Source organism: Carcharhinus amblyrhynchos, chromosome 20 (genome assembly GCF_965287045.1).
Source record: "Carcharhinus amblyrhynchos chromosome 20, sCarAmb.v2.hapA, whole genome shotgun sequence".
NCBI classification, from domain to species: Eukaryota; Metazoa; Chordata; class Chondrichthyes; order Carcharhiniformes; family Carcharhinidae; genus Carcharhinus; species Carcharhinus amblyrhynchos.
This window is the reverse complement of record NC_137343.1, coordinates 18,962,828-18,983,225: the sequence shown is the minus strand read 5'-3', so window position 1 is coordinate 18,983,225 and position 20,398 is coordinate 18,962,828. Positions and strand designations below refer to the sequence as shown.

General features: G+C 41.3%; 1 protein-coding gene across 2 annotated transcripts in view; it reads right to left on the bottom strand.

Moving 5' to 3' along the window:
* Positions 1-525: 525 nt before the first annotated feature.
* Positions 526-20,398, bottom strand: part of LOC145355806 (protein-tyrosine sulfotransferase 2-like) — an 82,247-nt gene continuing 62,374 nt past the window's right edge. For both annotated transcript variants that reach the window (XM_080208196.1, XM_080208197.1), the window contains 5 exons: positions 18,322-19,270; positions 16,274-16,472; positions 15,344-15,394; positions 10,666-10,722; positions 526-4,378 (listed from right to left, as the gene is read on the bottom strand). In XM_080208196.1, coding sequence (XP_080064322.1) covers positions 10,693-10,722; positions 15,344-15,394; positions 16,274-16,472; positions 18,322-19,181 — 1,140 coding nt within the window. In that variant the 5' untranslated portion in view covers positions 19,182-19,270 and the 3' untranslated portion in view covers positions 526-4,378; positions 10,666-10,692. The remainder of the gene's footprint in view (positions 4,379-10,665; positions 10,723-15,343; positions 15,395-16,273; positions 16,473-18,321; positions 19,271-20,398) is intronic.

Below are 20,398 nucleotides of genomic sequence, written 5' to 3'. Positions count from 1 at the left end.
AGGGTTTAAGCTAATATTGCAGGGGATGAGAACATATATAAGGATTCTGAGCAGGGGAAATCAAGAACGAGAAAAAGACAGCAAAAAGAATAAGAAAAGTGAGGGGGTGAAGAAATCGAGGGCCATAATCGGATAAGGATGCAGTAATAAAAATTGGGAATGGGACAAGGAATGTTAAAAGGACTAACCTTAAGGTTTTATACCTGAACACAGAATTCAAAATAAAACGGTTGAATTTGTGCACTTAGGTGTAAAAAGGATACAGTTGGAATTACAGACATGGCTCTGTGGCAACCAAGGATGGAACTAAACAGAGGGCAATTTAGTGTTTAGGAAGGAAAGACAAAAGGAAAAGGTGGTGGGGTTGCATTGTTGATTAAAGAAGATATTGATACAATATTGAGGAAAGACATTAGCTCAGATGATGTGGAATCTGTACGAGTTCAATTAAAACACCAAGGGGCAAAATATATTTGTGGGAATAGCATTAGGCAGGAAATCAGCGATAAATGTGATAAAGGAAGATCTGTGACTTTAATCTGCATACAGATTGGTGAGTCAATTTAGTCACGGCACAATAGAGGAGGAATTTCTGAAGTGTACACGGGATGGTTTTCTGGATGAATACGTTGAGGATGCAATAAAGGAACAAGTCATCTTGGACTAGGCAGCGTGCAATGAGAAAGGATTAGTTGGCAACCTAATTGTGAGAGAACACTTGGGAATGAGTAACCATAATACGATAGAATTCTTTATAAATAGAACGTTACAGCGCAGTACAGGCCCTTCGGGGCTCGATGTTGCAACGACCAGTGGAACCAGTCTAATGACCCTCTAACCTAAACTATTCTAATGTTATCCGTATACCTATCCACTGACCATTTGAACCCCCTTAAAGTTGGCGAGTCCACAACTGCTGCAGGCAGGGCATTCCACAACCTTACTACCCTCTGAGTAAAGAAAGGCGGATAGTGAGGTAGTTGATTCTGAAACCAGTGTCCTGAATTTCAATAAAGGCAACTGTGATGGTATGAGGCACGAGTTGGCTATGATGGACTGGGAAACATTACTGAAAGGAAGGACAGTGAGAGGAATAGGTGAACAGCAAATTTGTTTTTTTACCTATTTGGCACAAGAATGGAAAAGGAATTGTGACCAAACCATGGCTTACAAGGGAAATTAGAGACAGTATTAGATTCAAAGAAGAAACATACAAATTGTTAACAAAAAGCAATTAGACCCAAGGATTGGGAGCAGTTTAAAATTCAGCAAAAGCAGACCAAGGGATTAAGAGGTGGAAAACAGTATGAAAGCAAGCAAGGTCGAACATAAGAACTGAATATAAAAAAGTTTCTATAGGTATGTGAAGAGTAAAAGATTGACAAAAACTAATGTATGTCCCTTAGTCAGAAAGGGGAAAAATTCATAACGGGAACAAAAAAGCTGAAGTAATAAATTCATACTTTTGCTTCTGTCTTCACAGAGAAAAACTGTGAAAGTTCTGAGAAACACAAATTTTAATGAGGAGCTGAAAGAAAGCAGTATTAGTAAAGAAATGATTCTGGGGAAATTAATGGGATTGAAGGTAGATAAATCTCCAGCCTGATAATCTTCATTCCAGAGTATTTAAGGAAGTGTCCCGAGAAATAATAGATTAATTGGTGATCATTTTCCAAAATTCTTTGGGCCCTGTAATGGCCCATTATTCAAAAGAGAGAGAAAAAAAAACAGGGAACTATAGCTTATAGAGCCTTATATTGATAGTAAGGAAGCTACTAGAGTCCATTATCAAGTATTTCATAGCTCAGCAGTGGCATAATCAGATAAAGCATGGATTTACAAAAGGGAAATCATGCTTGACAATCTACTGGAATTCTTTGAAGATGTAACTAGTAGAGTTCACCAGAGAAAACTAGTGGATGCGGTTTATTTAGACTTTCAGAAGGTTTTTGACAAAGGCTCACATAGACTACTGTGTAAAAGTTAAAAGCGCATGTGATTGCGGATAGTGTCGAGGTGGATTTTTTATTTATTCATTTGTGGGTCACGGGTGATGCTAGCTGGCCAGCATTTATTGCCCATCCCTAGCTGCCCTTGTTCAGAGTCAACCACATTGCTGTGAGTCTGGAGTCACATGTAGGCCAGGTAAGGATGGCAGATTTCCTTCTCTAAAGGACAAACTGACGGGTTTTTTTGACAACCAAACCAGTTTCATGGTCACCAGTAGATTCTTAATTCCAGATATTTGCTATTGAATTCAAATTCCACCATCTGCCATGGCACGATTTGAACCTGGGTCCCCAGCACATTAGCTGAGTTTCTAGATTATTAATCCAGCAATAATACCACTAAGCCTCCGCTAGATAGAAAGCTAGTTAGCATTTAGGAAGCAAAGATTTGGAATAAATGGGTCTTTTTCCAATTGGCAGTCAGGGATCTGTGCTAGGAACCCAACTGTTCACAGGGGAACTAAGTGTGTCATCTCCAAATTTGCAGATGATACAAAGTTGGGTGGGAGGGAAAGCTGTGAGAAGGATGCAGAGATGTTTCTACGTGATGTGGACAGGCTGAGTGAGTTGGCAAATGTAGTATTATGTGGATATATGTGAAGTTATCCACTTCAGTAGCAAAAATAGGAAGGCAGATTATTATTTGAATGAGCGTAAATTCAGAGGGGTGGATGCTCAACGAGACCTTGGTGTCCTTGTGCATCAGTTGCTGAAAGTGCACAGATACAATAGGCAGTAAAGGTGACAAATGACATGTTGGCCTTCGTAATGAGGGCATTTGCGTCTACAAATAGGGATGCTTTTCTGCAAATATACAGGGCACTGCTGAGACCACATCAGGAGTACTATGTGCAGTTTTGGTGTTCTTATCTGAGAAAGGCTGTTCTTGCTCTGGAGGAGATGCAGTGAATGTTAACCAGGCTGATTCCTGGATGGTAAGATTATCATACGAAGAGAGACTAAATCAGTTAGGATTATATTCATTGGAATTTAAAACAATGAGCAGGGATCTGAAACATGAAGTTCTAACAGGATTAGACAAAGTATATTCAAAAAGCGGGGAGTCCAGAACTAGGACTGCAGTGAGGAGAAATTTCTCCAACCAGAGAAAAGTAAATGTGAGGTTATACACTTCAGTAGCAAAAATAGGAATTCACTACCACACAAAAGAGTGTGCGATTTCAAGAAATTAGATAAAGCTGTTGGGGCTAAAGGGATCAAGGGATATCAGAACTCCTGAACTGCAAAAGGCAGCAAGTGAGCCCATCGAGTCTGCACTAACAACAATCCCACCTAGGCCCTATCCCTGCAACCCCATATATTTACCCAGCTAATCTCCCTAACACTAAGGAACAAATTTAGCATGGCCAATCAGGCTAACCCACACATCTTTAGACTCTGGGAGGAAACCACAGTGCCAAAAGGAAATCCTCAGACACGGGGAGATCGTGCAAACTCCACACAGACAGCGAGCCAAGCAGGGAATTGAATCCAGGTTTCTGGTGCTGTGAGGCAGCAATGCTAACCACTGTGCCTCATTTGGGGGAAAGACAGAATCAAGGTATTGAGTTTGCTGATCAGCCGTGGTCAACAGGCTCAAGGGGCCTAATGGCCTACTCCTATTTTCTATAGGTTTCTATGTACAATAAAATTAAACAAATTGGTGGGATAATAAAAATTAAACTGGCAGGAATTTAAGATGAATGCTATGCTCTCCACAGATGGCACCTGACCTGAGTATTTTGAGCATTTTCTTCACTCTGTTCCACTCCAGGTTTGACTGTCAAATATAAACTGCTAGTGGAGCTCCTTATTGGAATATTGAACTGACAGTGGAAATTTTCTGTGAAGCTTCTAGCTTTAATTTTGTGCAAAAGAGTAATATTAATTCACCAACACTCCTCAGAATCAATTATTAGAAATACTATGTGGGGAAAAAAAACCTTAAGGATTACACATTCTTGATTGTCAAAGTGGTGATAGGAAAAAGTACAGCAGTTTAAAGCACTGCTCAAGTCATACCAATAAATGCACGATGGCGAGAACATGGCCAAATAAAAAGCAACCATCACAAAAGACTTGCAATGTAACATCACTTACAATCTGAACACACTGATAATGGTTGCACGAATGACTTCATCTTTGAAACATTTAATGAAGTTAACTTTGGAGAAGAAAGCATCATTAAGTTAACTTTCTTTACAAATAGTCAAGATTCAGTAAAGATTGTCACAGTACACTCCCTCCATCAAAAACACCATTGTTTGGATGGATGTGAGGTTCCTTCAGCAGGTTTTGTTGGTTCCAGTTTAAAACATTTTCAGTCATTTCTTCATTTTCTGTTTTGTCTGCCAGGCAATCTGGTGCCCCTGAAACAGAAAATTTTACATTAGCTAAACTTTGTAGAAGTTGTTTCAGATCATTTCTGCTTCAGTCACTAGGATGTTTCCATAGCTATAGGTTCAGAAAATAGAGGAGAGTGGGTATGTTACAAGTCCCATGGGAACGTAGATCACATGGCCATGGATCATGTGGCCAGTTCTCCTTACCAGAACTTTAACTGCAATCCGTGTGCTAATTGGCAGATGAATGGATGAAGATTACAGTGGGAAGCTGTAGTCAGGGATCCGTGTGTGTGTGTGTGTGTGTGTGTGTGTGTGTGTGTGTGGCATCCAGCAGTAATTAGGGAAGCGATGAAACCTTGGGCAAGGATAATGACCATCTTTTTGAGGTCTTCAGGAACCTACTGGCCCACAAGGAAGCCTAAATACATACCTAAATCCTTTCTTTCCTGTGCCTCTTCTGCGCACAACCACCAGCCACAACTGGTTTCGCTTGTTAAAGAAATAATCATTGTTCCCATGCTCAGGTCCAGCTGAAGTGCTAGAACAGGCCTTGAAGTCATAAACATCTGCATATTTGAAGCTGACTCTGCCACTGCCAGTGAGAGAGATGGATGAGGCACCTAATCTCTGTTAGCTGCCGCCCAAATGATAAGATCTAAACATACCATATGCTAGCAGACAAGCTGCCTGCAGTCTTTGGGCTCCTCTCAGGGCATTCCAGATGAGGGCATCAGTTCTGCCACCCTTCTGATGAGTGGCTGCTGCATCTGCAATGTGGCTGAACACACCCTTCCAGGCAGAGCCTACCCAGGCTTCAGAGGCCACAGGGTGAACGCCTACATTATCATTGACTGCTGTCCCAGTAGCAGCAAGACTGCTCCTAATGCCACTGCAATGGAGAGGGCCCCCCCCCCCCCCTCTCTAAGATGCAGCACCCACAGATACAAGTTGAAAGCATTTTGAGTACATCAAGGGCTTGACATGGGTGACATTATTTCTGTTTGGCTTGGCAACTTTGCATACACGTTCTTAGTTTATTGTTATGACTGTTCCGCAGGTGATTGCTCCCCAAGTTCGTTAACATGGACGAGATCCATCAATCTGTCACCGTCCAACTGGGATATCCCCCAATTGTCTTGGGTGAGGAGGGATAAACTGGCTTTCTTTATTTAACCCTCTTTAATGATCACAGTATGATTAATCTAAACAGGTGTCCTTCCTATGCAGATACCTTTTCCTAGTCCCAAAATTTATATTTCAAAAAGGAACAATTTAACCAAGCTTTCTTGAGTTAAAGGCAGAATGTATTTATTAACTACAAAAGGACAAGGAATATATGCATATATATTCAGAGATTAGAAGTGAGAATCAAGTCCAAAGTAAAAAAACTATACTAACATTCCTTTAACTTGAGGCATTGGCATTGTGATTTGAGATTTCTATTGTGCTGACTTCAGCAGACTGTCACAGTTGAGATTCCAGTACACTGCAGTTTGGCAGAAAAGCTTTCCTGTTTTCTTTTCAGCTGTGGTCTTTGCTGATTTGGCTTACTTCACAATCAGAGAAAGAGATACAGATACAATTGCAAAAGCTTTTGCAGAGTGATTCTGCTGCAGACATTTCGTTTCTGTCACAAACATTTTGACATCACAGCATTAGTACATGAAGGCACTGGACAGCTTTTCAGCTGGCTTTACCTCTGCCTTTGTATATTCCTGGAAGTAGGAATCCACAAAACCATCCTGACATTACTTGCATGATATATCTTGATGAGATTTACTCATTGTCCACGTTCCACCAGAGACAGAAATTAATTTCTGTACGCTTTAGAAGTATCTTTGTCTAGAAACAGAATTGGTTCAATTGCCTTTAAGATTATCACCCACCAGCAATTCAACCAGTGAATAACTTTACATCCTTAGATATCTTTGGTTTATATGTCCATTTTTTAAAAATTCTCAGATTTTAATTAAGTTCAACATTCAGTGTTTTTCCTCAATTATGACATTCATTTAGAACAACACAACTTTACTTTGCTGTAATGGACTGGTTGAAATAGCTGCTAGCTGCAGCACAGGCTTCTAATTGCCTGTGTTGCTGCATTTTTCAGTTGATTTAGCTTATAACAATTATTTGTAAAGGAGATGGTGCCATTGGCGTGAGAAAGCATCAATGCCTTGATGCCTAGCTGAAGATTCACAAAGCATCCCTGCCTCCCTGGTGGTTTCTGTCGTTTGCATCCACATCCTCACTGTGCCTCCCGAGGCTCTTCCTTAGACCTATCACTGAGTCATCCTCCCTGGCTCGTGGACCTGCTTCGCTTTCCTCAGTCTCCACTGGAATCCCCCTTACCAAAGCCAGATTATGCAGGGTGCAGCATGTCATGACCATGAAGGAGACATGCTTTTCAGGAAACTGCAATGCTCCCCTGATCAGTCCATGTGTCTGAACATATCTTAAGCCACCTGATGATCCTCTCCACCACCACCCTTTTGGAAGCATGGCTCCTGTTGTCTCGCTCCTTCGCCTCTGATCTTGGGTAACAGAATGGTGTCCTGAGCCACTTTTTCCAAGGTTTAGCCCATCACCCAAAAGCTATCCATCCAATCGGGCAGGAGTCACAAAGAGCCTTGGTACCCGTGAGTGCCGCAAGATGCAAGCATCATACGAGCTGCCAGGGTAAAAGATACAAACTTAGAAAATAGTGTCCTGTGGTCACATTTCGTCAAGGGGAAGGCCTTTCAGTTAATAAAGGCTCTGGTTCACCTGCTGGCACCTTGATGGCCAGATGAACAAAGAACAAAGAACAACCCAGCACGGGAAACAGGCCCTTCGGCCCAACAAGCCCGCGCCGCCGCATAACCCTACACCTATTCTACCCTGCGTATCTACAAATAGAACCCCTGACTTAGCCAGATTCAGGGGAGAATAGTGTCAATTTGGTAAAACCAATCAGCCTAAGAGCACATCTTTGGGGTGTGGGAGGAAACCGGAGCGCCCGGAGGAAACCCACGCAACCACAGGGAGAATGCACAAACTCCCACAGACACAGGCCCAAATCCATGTATCTGCACAGCTAGCAGTGCTAGTCACCGAGCTGTTGCGGCGCCCGTCTACCGGTCCAGGATCAAGCACACACACCGACACGAAGTACTAGGCCACTCCTGGAACCTCCAGGAGCAGCCCACGCACGACCCACCGTGTGCATGCCCCTCGTTTGACAACGAGGTGGACCTCCACCTGCGGAGTGAAAAAACAAAAACGTTAATCACAAGCCTGCCTTTCCGGTGTCTCCCGAGGTTCTAACCCTTATTCAATAACCCCTACCATAACCCTCCATCCTCGTTTCACTCATGTGCCTATCTAACTGAACCTTAAACGAGTCCAACGTTCCCGCCTCCACCACCCCACTCGGTAGCGCGTTCCATATCCCCACTACTCTCTGCGTAAAGAACCTTCCTCTCATATCCAAATTATACCTCTCCCCCCTCACCCTTAAATCATGTCCTCTTGTATTCGTAACCAATCTAGGGAGCAGTCTCTCACTATTGACCCTGTCTATTCCCTTCAGTATCTTATATACCTCTATCATGTCACCCCTCAATCTCCGTCTTTCCAAAGAGAACAGTCCCAGTTTCTCCAACCTTTCCTCGTAACCCAACCCCTCCATGCCAGGCAACATCCTGGTAAACCTCCTCTGCACCCTTTCCAGAGCCTCCACGTCCTTCCGGTAGTAAGGTGACCAGAACTGGACGCAGTACTCCAAATGCGGTCTAACCAACGTTCTATACAACTGAAGCATTAGACGGCAGCTTTTAAACTCTATACCTCTTCCTATAAAGGCTAGCATTCCATAAGCCTTCCTGACAACATTCTCCACTTGTGTCACAACCTTCATGGATTTGTGAACCTGCACTCCCAGGTCCCTCTGTGTTTCTAAGTTTCTGAGTACACCCTGGATGCAGAGGAACCCAGCCATTGTGGCAAAGCCTACACACTTTCCACCTGAGTAGCCTCGTCTGTCCGATAAGTGGATAGATGTGTAAGATGTGCCCAAATATGGTAACCAGTCACCAGCTTGACCCAATTGTGTGCAGCTGGTTGAAACATGTGATGTGATACAGATCTCCCCCCATCCCCCCGAGCTCTGAAAAGTACCAGATGAGTAAGTTGAGCGCCACTGGCACCTGCAGCACGAGACCTCAGACATATGGAGGTAGTTAGAGCACAATCTGTACATGCTAGCTGCTGGAAAATGGCATCTTTAGCATTCCCCACTACCTTGACCTCCCTGCTGGTGCTTCACCAACTAAACTCACCTCTTAAAAGCCTCCCCCTGCATTCTCTTGACCTCCATTCACGCCCGCCCCTTTATTCCTCAAGAGATTCCACAATTCAGTACTCTATTTCCCTTTGATGAGATGCAGAGGAACTATGCCTTGCAAGTCAGAAAGCATTGTGTTTCAATCTTTAAGGAAACCTTCTAGTTAAAATGAGATCTTGAAATCCAGCAACACAAGCTTCAAAGGCTGCCAAACTCAAATTCTGCAACAACATTTATCCAGCTCTTTGATAAGGAGTTGATTAAAAACGTGTTTGCCATACACCCATTTTGCCTGCAAGACGAACTGAAAAGCTGCAAGAAGAGTGTATTGGCAATTGCCTTGTTAATGGTCTTATTGGTCCTTTAATTGTCAGCAGGCACGCATCTGATACACACGTGTGCGTCCTCCAGCTGTAATACTGCACACGTGCCCAATGTGATTTGGCACTATTTTCGTTCAGTTGGGTCAAGCACACGCCTGCTGTCAAAAGCAAAATTCAGGCCATTAATATCTTCAAGTTGAAGGCAGTGGTTAAAGAAAGACTTGGCTGTTGTAGTGCAGTGGTTCCTAGCCTTTTATACATCATGGCACATCTCTATAGTGAAAGAAAATTTGGACTCACACCTCCTATTTTCTGTGTCTTTTTCCCTGATATCATTATTAACGTCGTCCGTTCCTCCTGCCTGTTTTTAACCACTCCATCTCTCACATTTCTCCCAGTGTTTTTATGGCCTTAAGCTTTTTGTGCATGTGCATGAGACTTTTGTTTTCAGCTCCAAGTCCTGTTGTTCATGTGCATTGGCCTGATCAACATGAAAAAAAATCTAAACTACACACGTGTCTCTTTCTTAGTCACCACATGCATGACAGACCAAAATTCATCAGGTTTTGTAATGCTAACCACAGTTGAAGATGAAGACCAGATTTAGCTAGTTACATGAATTTTTAATCATTTTGAAATGTTTTTCGTGACATACTGGTTAAGAGCCACTGTTGTAGCAAAATAAAGGTTTATGACCAATGCAATGCAGCTATACCTAAAGTAAACAGGGTTCTGCGCTGTACCAACAGTAATTCACGACAAAAGATACTATCTTGAAATAAAAACAGAAAATGTTGGAAATACACAGCCGATTTGAAAGTAGTGGAGAGGAGAAAAATAGAGCTAGCATCTCGAGACAAATATGACTACCTCTGAACTGAAGGAAGTTAAAATTTGATGGGTTTTATGCTGTTGAAAGAGGAAGGTGAAGGAAAAACAAAAAGGAAAGGTCTGAGATGGGGTAGAGATTAAATAACAAGGATGTCATGGAACTGAAGGCAAAGGGAATGGTAATGGTAATGGTTTAGTGAAGAAACAAAGCATTTGTCCAGCATGAATGACAGAATAAGGAACAGCTCTGTCTGAAAGCAATAGGATACTATTTTGATCTTGTTTAAGCTCTTGGCAAAGTCTCAGTTAGAATACTATGCGTAGTTTTAGTTTTCTCATGAGGTATATTCTCACATTAAGGCTTTAGACATGGTTCAGAGGACGGCCAGAAGATTAGTTACCAATTTAAACTACTTTAGTTACCCAGAAAGGTTCAGGTCTGTATGTAGAAAAGCACACGTTAGTGAATTTAGCTCCAGCTGGAGCAGTTTACAAGACACTTGTTATAGGTTGGTGATAGTTGTGCCACAATCAGCATGTCTCAAACGCTGCTCTCAAACCTGAGCTTCAGCACTTACATTGCCCTGCTCGAGAACACATCGGAGGCATACTAAGAGGCCTCAAAGCTCTTATCCATGTTCTCATTCAGGCTTTGTAAGTCAGTTAGGCTAGATACTGGACCCCAGAGTCAGTCGGGCAACAACATGCAACTTGCAATGAAGCCATCATAGATGGCACCAGATACTCTAGTGTGGAATGGCACTAAAGTGATATGGGAGGTGCAAAAGTGGTCCTTAAGTTGCAAAGAGTGCCAAATGATTCAGTTAACACACCTGCCATCATCCACGGTTTTATTACCGTCAAACTCCAGTTGTAATGTTCAGCTTTACCTAGAAAAAAAAGACAGAATTAATTTCACACTGCTGTGAAATACACAAGCCTTTCAGCTATAAAATGAATACCTGAACTTTTTCAGGTTCTCTTCTGCATATTGTACGTATACGTAAAGTTTTTTTGGGGGTAGTCTGACATAAATGTCCATATTTTACATGGATGGATGACATTTTGGATGCCCTATTGAAGGGCCAATAAACACAGATCCAAACACTTTGCTCTTTTAAAGTTGTCCCAAGAATAAGTGCAGCTCAATTATACTGGGTTTGCCTCATTGTGGCAAATGGTTCCTGCACATGACAGAAGGGACTTTTTACCATAGATGAGATTAAAAAATAGCAATGGACCATACAACCACTCAAGAGTGCCCCATATTTCAATACGATATTGGCTGCACTTCGGCCTCAACTCTACTTTCCTGCCTGCTCCCTACATCCCTCGATTCCTCGAGGCATCAAAAACCTATCCCGGTCTCAAATATATGTAACAACAAAACACCCCTAATCCTCTGGCATAGAGAATTCCAAAATTTTTAACCCTTTGTGTGAATAAATTTCTCATTTCAGTTCTTAAAAAAATCAGTCCCTTATTTGAAGCTTGTGCACCCACATTCTAGATTCCCCAGCCACCCTGTCAAATGACTTAAGAACCTTGTATGTTTCACTCAGATCACCTCATTCTTCAAAACCACACAGGCTCAATTTACTCAGCCTCTCCTATGACACTTCTCTCATCCCAGGACCAATCTGGTGAACATCTGCTGTACCGCCTCCATTGCAAGTATATTCTTCCTTCGACATGGAAACTAAAAACTGTGCACTGTGGGGTCTTACCAAAGGCCTATAAATTCTAACAAGGCTTTCTTATTTTGTTAGTCCATTCCTCTTACATTAAAGGCTAACTTGCCTTTTGCCTCCCTAATTGCCTGCCCCACCTTGCAGTAAAGTCTACAGCCTAAATCAAGATCCTGAGTGTCGTATAGAAGACTTGTACTCCAAAGCTAGCCACGACAATGTGAAAAACAGCCAGACACATCTTGTCCCTAAAGAGGACAAAGCCAATCCAGCTAATTACTGCCCCAGTAATCTATGCTTTAATCAGCAAAGTGATGGATCTTGCCATTAACAGAGCTATCAAGTGACATTTACTCAGAGCATTAACCTGGTTACTGATGCTCATCTGAGATCCATCAGAGGACTTGGCACCCAACTCCATTACAGCCTTGGTCCAAATGTGTACCAAGGTGAATTCAAGGTAAGCCAAGAACAACGAACCATGACACCAAGGCTGTATTTAACCAACTGAGGCATCAAGAAGCCCAAGCAAAATTGAGGTCAACGGAAATCAGGAGGAAACTCTACACTGGTTGGCGTCTCACCGAGCACAAAGCAAGAGAATTGTGCCTATTAGAGGCCAATCATCTCTCAGCCCCATCACATCACTGAAGCAGCTCATCAGGGGACTGCCCTAAGCCCATTTTCAGCTGCTTTATCAATGACCATCCATCCATCATAAGTGGGTACGCTCCATGCTGATTTCACAAAGTTCACTACCATTCAAGGCTGAAGCAGTCCATCTTCACACACAACAGGGCATGGACAACATTTCAGAGTTGGGCTTATGAATTGCAAACAACATTTGCACCACAGTGCTGGGCCATCAACAGGCGAGAAACTAACCTTCTCCTCATGACATTTAATAGCATTACCACTGCTGAATCCCCCACTAACAACATCCTGGGGACTTGCCATTGACCAGAAACTGAACTGGGCTAGCCGACACTGATTATACCAGGTCAGAGGTTGGAAATGCCACAGTAGGGAACGCACTTCCTAATTACCCAAAGCCTGTACACCATCTACAAGGTCTTAGGAATGTGATAGTATACTCTACATTTGCTGACTGAGTGCGGTTTCAACAATAATAAAAAAGCTCGACTCCAGGACAAACAGCTCACTTGATCAGCATCCACTCGCCACCTTTAATATTCACACCCTCTATGGGAGGCCCACAGTGGCATAGTTCTATGTACCATACAATAAATTCACTTCAGCCACTTACCAAGCTACCTTCAACAACACCTTCCAAACACATGACCTCTACCAACTAGAAGGACAAGAGAAATAAACATGCAAGAACACCATCAATGCATGCAAGTACTCCTTCAAGACCAACATCCTTATTTGGAACTATATCACCTTTCTTTCACTGTTTAGATTAAAAACATGGAACTCCTTCCTAAAAACATTGTGGGATCCCATTACTACACCATGGGCTACCACAGTTCAAGGCAGCAGCTCACCATCACCTCTAAAAGGCAAATTGGGGCTTGGCAACACATATCAGTCTGGTTAGTGGTTTTCGCATTCTTTGAAAGAATTGGAAAACAATGCTAACCTTATCTGTTCCCTGTACACCAAAATCTCTCCAAACATCAACATGTGGAAGTTTAAAAAAATATTAATATACCCCTCACTTCACGTTGTACTCCATCTGCCACCCTTTGTCCATTCACTTAGCTCAACCCCATCTCTTTGTCCTCCTCACAAGGTTACATTCTGACCTAGTTTTGAATCTGAGTTGGGTCTCTTTAAATATTGGAGGTTACAGCAATGACTTTTGCAGTACTTCACTAAAACTGCATTTTCAAGTTAGCAGTACATCACTACACGCTGCTGCCTGCCTGTTAAATGATCCTCCATCCATGCTAATTATCCCCAACTCCAATGACCCATTAAACCTGGGCATTAAATCGAATGCCGAATGGAAAACTAAGTATACTACATCAACTAGTCCTCCTTTATCCATCCGAAGGTTACATTCTCAAAAAATTCTTATTAGGGCCAGCAGTTCTTGGGGGCAGGCCACCAGCCTCAACAGGATAGCAGACCCAGTAGCAGCCACTTAATTGGTTGTCACATTGAGTCCCATAGCCTGCAGAAACAAAATCATTCCCTGCCATCTTGGCAAAGTCCCCGCCATTACAGATGAAGTGGAGATGACTAAAGGCGGGTCTTTGGGAAACTGAATAGTTGTGATGGGACCAAGCAAAGATAATGCAAGGAGTTGGACAATAGAATAGGGGCATTGGAGCAAGGTGGTGCAATCAGACATATCAAAGCCCGTACTGAGATTAAGAGCAACGAGAGAGGCTGATGCACCACAGTTAATATCACCAAGGATGTTATCTGTGACTTTGATTAGTTATATTTTTCAATCCTGAGTCATCAACAACCTATCTTGTTTTCTAGTCAGTATTGGAAACTCTGGGCATATTTCCCACATTTTCCCTGTACCTGTAACTTGCAGGCAAGTTATCTTACTGTTGGCCTGGACGTGGAATATTTATGCTTATGGTGGTCTACCTTCAGTTTAAATTATGACAAACTAGTTTCTCCTGCATTTTCAATGCAACCACTTGCTTACATGGAAGTAAATAAAAGTCTAGTTCAATTGGGAACATAATTCAACATGCCAACTTCTGTGCTCAATTCTTTATCTGTGCAGTGGAAACTGCCCCTAAGAGTCTAGCTTCAAAGCTTAGGCCTACACTTGTAACACTTTTTGGATTTTTGAGGAACATCTTAAAATTTTCCTAAAGCTGTTTGTTTACTAGCTATCTGATTTGGTATGCATGAACTCATAAGCTTTGATTTTAACATAAACCACCAGGAGGGGGCAGGGTAATTGGATTAGATATACGTTTTACATCCAGTCTGATTTTACATTACACTGACTTCAATGGGGATCTAAAATTGGTGTCCAACCCACATCTGCCCAATTTCTGCAGACTGTTAAGTTATATTCAAAGCTATAGAATTGAACTGGGCAAAGTACAATTTATATCAAGAAGTGTGATGGCTGTTAAGGAAGGCAACAGAAGTATTATATATAATGTAATTAAAGATCAAATAACATCACAAAAGGTGGTCATGAAACAAATATAAACGAGTAAACAATTGGAAGTAAGAACCTCCAAGTCCTGGTGTTGAATTTTAAACATTAGATCAAAATGCTGTCGAATACAGGAGTAGTAGCCTCAAACACTGCATGCAATAAGATGCCGATTGGAAGCTGGAAGTTTTCAAAAGGAAAAACTACTGAGAATTACTATTAGGCATTCAGGGTGTCCACTTTCTAAATACTTACTTGCATTTTTGGGCAGACTATGATGATCATTGGAGAAGGGAATCAAATATATAACTAAAAAACAAACCAATACTTAATTTTATCAGGAATATGGTAGAAAATCTGTGGAGAGAGAAAAGAGCCACTGTTGAGTCGGGGTGACCCATCTTGACTCGAAACATTTCTCGCCACAAGCTGTCAGGCTGCTGAAATTTTCCAGCATTTTCTGTTTTCCCTTAAAATCACATTCCAGCATCTGCAGTATCTTGCGACAAAATGCCAGACACCCAGATAGATTTTCAACTCAGTGCAAGGCTGGCACTGCTAATTTGCCCATTATAGAAATCAGTGATAATCAAGTGGTTTTTATAAACGTAGCTAATTTGCAGCACCAGCTTTATGCCTGCACAACAATCTGAAAGTGAACCCACTAGTTTACTCACTAGTTAACAATCACCCCAATAAGATTACAAAATATTGCTGTCCTACCGGAGAGGGTCCTTTCAAATTGGCAGGTGTTTTAAAGTCACCTTGCTGAACCTGTGTAAAATATGAACAAAAATCATGTTAACATCTGAACTAAAACTCAACAATGGTGAAGACTGATAGCAGTCTATTTTTTTTTTAAGCTCTGCCACGATTCAAACTGGATAGGAATATCCAGAGCTGGATATATTGTGACCATAGATATCATTAACAATGACTGCTTCCACTAACACTCATTTGATGCATCCAGTACCAAGTTGGTTTACTTCATTAATACAGATTATGTAATATCCCCTCAAGTGGTGTGTCTTATCTAGAGCAAAGTGAAATAAAAACAAGTCTTCTTCACATTGTTGAAGTCATTCACCCATTCAGTTTTGAGCCATAAATAGCTGTTTATCTATGACGGATTAGGGATTCTATCATGAACGAAAAGGGAAGCCTCACAATCAATCCAGCATTTTTCCAATGTGCCAATGTTGGGAGGGATGGCAATCCTGGGTTGGATCACCATATTGATGCTTAGTATGGCAAGTAGTGCCTCCCATTTGTGCCCTGTTTTGCAGTGGAGGCAATCGAGCGCTCCTTATCCAGTAATGCTTGCTGGAAATTGCATCAGTAGAAGATATGTGATTACAGGATTGAGCTTAGCTCTAATATCTTCATGAGACAGACTGGGAGAACAACTATCTGTGCACTAGAATGGTACCTTCTGCAGCACTCAGCAACTTCAGGAGAGAGAAGTTCTAAAAATAGGGAGAACTATCTAAATGAGAGGCAAGATCAAATTGAAGGAAAAATCACCACAGACCATTCTCACACATTTCTTTCTAACTGACTGGACAGCAGCAATAACAGAGACTTAGAAGCACTTTCATTGCAGAAAAATGTGAAAAAGCTACAAATATTTTGAATGAAACATTTCTCACATACCCTTTTGGTGTTATTAATTACTAATGCATCTGGATCTCCATAATTTGGTGGATTGGCATTGGGATCATATCCTAGTTTGGCCAGCATGGGTGCTATCCGTGCCATATCCTCGACCACACTATTTGGAATGTGTCCCACCCATTTCGCCAAAGCCTCAAGATTAACTGGTTTGATAACCTGGTCCGTGGATCGTTCTATTCTGTAGGAGGAAGAAAAATGTAGACAACTTTTTAAGTACCATGATGTTTTGACGTTAGTTAGTAACCTAAATCAGGCAGACCTTGGATAGAGATGGGAGCTTAGAGGGAAGATTCCAGGCGTGACTTTAAATTTTCCCATTTCTTTCAAAAAACTCTTGTAAATTAAAAAGATTGCTGATGCAGCAGCTATTTTACAGAATATCAAAATGCCCTTCATTAATCCTAATTGTTCTTAGGTATCAATAATTAGAACATTTTTCTACACCTTATTGGCCAATATTGCACTTTAACATATTGCAAGGTATAAGCTACAAATCTATTTGTGTCCACTGAAAGGAAATGGGAAATATTATTAGGTAATGAAAGCCAATTACTGAGGCTAGGTTCTGCAGCTGCATGCACCCCAACACCAGACATTACTGCCTGAGCTCAACAGACCTTTAAATGGTCCACTGAATTTTCTGCCTTGCCCGCTACCATTCTCACGGTAGGTGAGACGGGAGAATTTCAGCCTTGGTCTGAAAAGGAGGAAGAAATAAAAATACTGCATGAAGCAAAGCAATGGTCAGAGCAAGGTTGGCTTTTTTATAAAAATTCAGAAAGGGAATTGCAGCTGATTGGTTCTGGCTCTATTGCAGTGACCAATATTCCTGTTGCTATACAGGCCTAAAAAGGTAGATAAACTTGTAGTTTGTATGGAAAAGTGTGGATCAGTTTCCTGGTCCAGAAACTTCATAATTGTCATTTCCATTAACTTCAATAGAAATTAAAGTCAGTTGTTTCCTATGATGAACAGCAAATCTGCAATGCCAGTTTGACAACCAGGTTAAAAAGCTGCTCCTTGATGTGCATAGCAATGACACAGAGTCAATGTTCTCTAAGTTTCTGGTCATCTGTCTTAACTCACGTTAAGTTCCATTCACCAATCACGTATACCTGCTAACCTCTCAGTCCAGCAACACCTCAATTTTAAATTTGTATCCTTCTTTTCAATGGCCTCGACCCTCACTATCTAATCTTTGCTAGTCCCACCATGTCTCTGCAGTCCTCCAATTCTGGCCTCTTGTGCATCTGTCAAAGTTCCCTGTAAGATATATGGGTAGACAGCAATCCAGAACTTAATGCACAGGGGACAAACAGGCTATACATAAGAAGCAATCCCTTTAAAGGTGTGTGGCAATCTAAAAAGGATTGTGTTGTGCAACAAGTGGGCTGTGTCCACAATGGGAAATAAGAGGCAACATTGGCCTTCAGCTGCCTTGGTCCAATAACTACTGAATTCAGTCGTCCAAACACTTTGCCTCACTCTCCCCCTCAAAACAGCCTCTGTGACCAGAAGTATGGCCAACAATGCTATTATCTCCTTACTATGGTTTGGCGTCCAAATCTTGTTTATTGTTCCTTTGAAGCATCTTGGAATGTTCAAGATGATCATAGAATTTAATAGTTAAAAATAAAAAACTATTAATTTCTCAATGCCCTTTTCCTCTACTTTGATAAATATGTAGCAAAAATAAAAAGTAGTCATTGAGACTAAAAAGGTTTAGAGGTTCAATTCTATCCCGAGTTACCTCCGCAATGCTGGAGTAGCATGGAGATGCTACGTTTGGCCTAAGAACTCCTGCACCGTGATAATTTAGCAAGGATGCCAATTGCTATGTACTTCTGCTCGCAAGTAGTGTCAGTAAGCAAGTGAGCACAGTTTAGCAGTAATGTCAATCTAGCCTCCTAGTGCTACTCCTATAAGTGAATGGTAGCAAGACTATATCCCTGTAGAAAAAAAAACACCTTTAGGAAAGGAGGAAGAGGAAAAGGAAAAAGCAACAAGAAAAATACAAACAAACATACTTTGAAAGTGAGACTCCTCCCGATTTTCCTATTAGTTCTTCATGATGCAAAACAGCATCGTTCCATGGAATGTCCAAAAACATCATGATTTTCTCCATTGTTTTTTTGGGGTGCAATACTAGTTGCTCATAATAAACAGAGAGGCACCTGGAGGGCCCCACCTCCACACATTGTCCATACATAATTTCAATAGCCTTGTTCCATTTGATTATACAATCTCTATAACTGTTAAGATCAAATCCAGCAATCGTCACTTTCCTTGTAATCATCGAATGCACTGATGCCCGACCATCTCTAATCATGAGAATAAATTTAGACTGCGAAAACAGTTTAGACAGATAACTTAAAGATTTTAAGGTGAAAGGGTCCTTATTGCACAAGTATTTTGCAGGTTCACCATGTTTCGCAATAACTTCTAAGATAAATGCTTGTAATGCCGAATCTAGGACATGGTCCGTCACTCCTGCCTCATTTAACCGCATCTTTTCACGTTCTGATTTAGACCACACCTGACGCATGGCCAGCACACGTGGAATGATCCGAGTTTCTTCACCACAGCGGATTTCTGGATGTGCATCCATCATAGCTCGCATTAATGTTGTCCCACTTCGGGGCACCCCACCTATGAAGATTAGAGGCATGTTTTTACTGTAGCGATATTCTATGTTTTTTGAGTTATACATGACCAATTCCTCCCTTTCTGGTTTCATCATACTATGTGTTCGTCTGCCGTGAAACCAGCCTCCATTCTGATCAAGTATTTGCTGACATTCCCAGATGTGCTGACCCATGTGAAAGACCATCATCGTAGCAAAGGCACAGCAAATGAGCAGAACAATTCTTCTCATGCTGATGCGCATATTGGATAGTTTAGCTTCTGTACAGTTAGGTACTGCTTTCAGCTTTGATGCGGACTTTTTCTCATTTCATAAAGGCTTTCATTACAGCTCTGAAACAGAAAAGAATACATGAAAACACATGTTGAATAAACACAATCCTTTGCAACTCTAGTCATACCAACAAGGTATGGGTCATCTTTAATATTGCTGAAAAGAGAGCCATGTTATCAAAACTTTTCATGAACAAACACAATGCTGTCCCTTTGTATCCTCTTCACAACTTACTTTCCTACCTATCTTGGTGTCATCAGCAAATTTAGCAATCATATCAATGATCATTGCAATCCAGGGGTGCCTTCACCCATGAGTTCATCAATTAATCATACCTAGTTGTACAACACTAGATATGTTATAGCCTGCTTTCTGGTTCACTTCAGAACACGTTTTTCTAAGAAACTATCCCCAAAACATTCTATCGACACCTCATCTACACTACATTTATTAATATGATGTTTCTGATCTATGTAGATTAAACTTTCCTAACCCCTTAACTTATACTTTTGACAAGCTCCCATTATCTCTTCCTTTATACTCTACCATGTAGTTACAATTAGGGGGCCAGTGCATCATTCCCACAAGTGACTTTTTGCTTTTATCATTTCTCATCTCAATCAAAACTGCTTCTACATCTGATTTCCTGAACTTGGGTCATTCCTCTCTATTGTGCTAATCTCATCATTAATTAAATAACAGAGCCACCTCTCCACCCTTTCCTAACTTCAATATTCATCCTACAGCCAAACGTGCGGCTATCAGATTGTACTTAGAAATTTCTATCTGCATCACCAATTTATCTATTTTGTTTCTTTCCTGTTTTACGTCTACTGATTTCTCACATCTGCCCAAATTCTAAACCCTCTCTACTTTTAGTTACGCAACTCATTAGAACACCAGTCTAGCATGGTACATGGACTGTGCCTAATTTCTCCCATACTGTTGGCAGTATCCCACAAACTGAAAAACACCTCTCCCACATGGGAGGACAACAGCCTAGTGGTATTATTGCTAGACTATTAAATCCAGAATTCTGGGGGCCTAGGTTTGAATCCCACCACAGCAGATGATGGAATTTAAATTCAATCAAAAATACTGGAATTAACAATCTACTGAAGACTGTATAAAAAAAACTGCTTCACTAATATAAGAACATAAGAACATAAGAAATAGGAGCAGGAGTA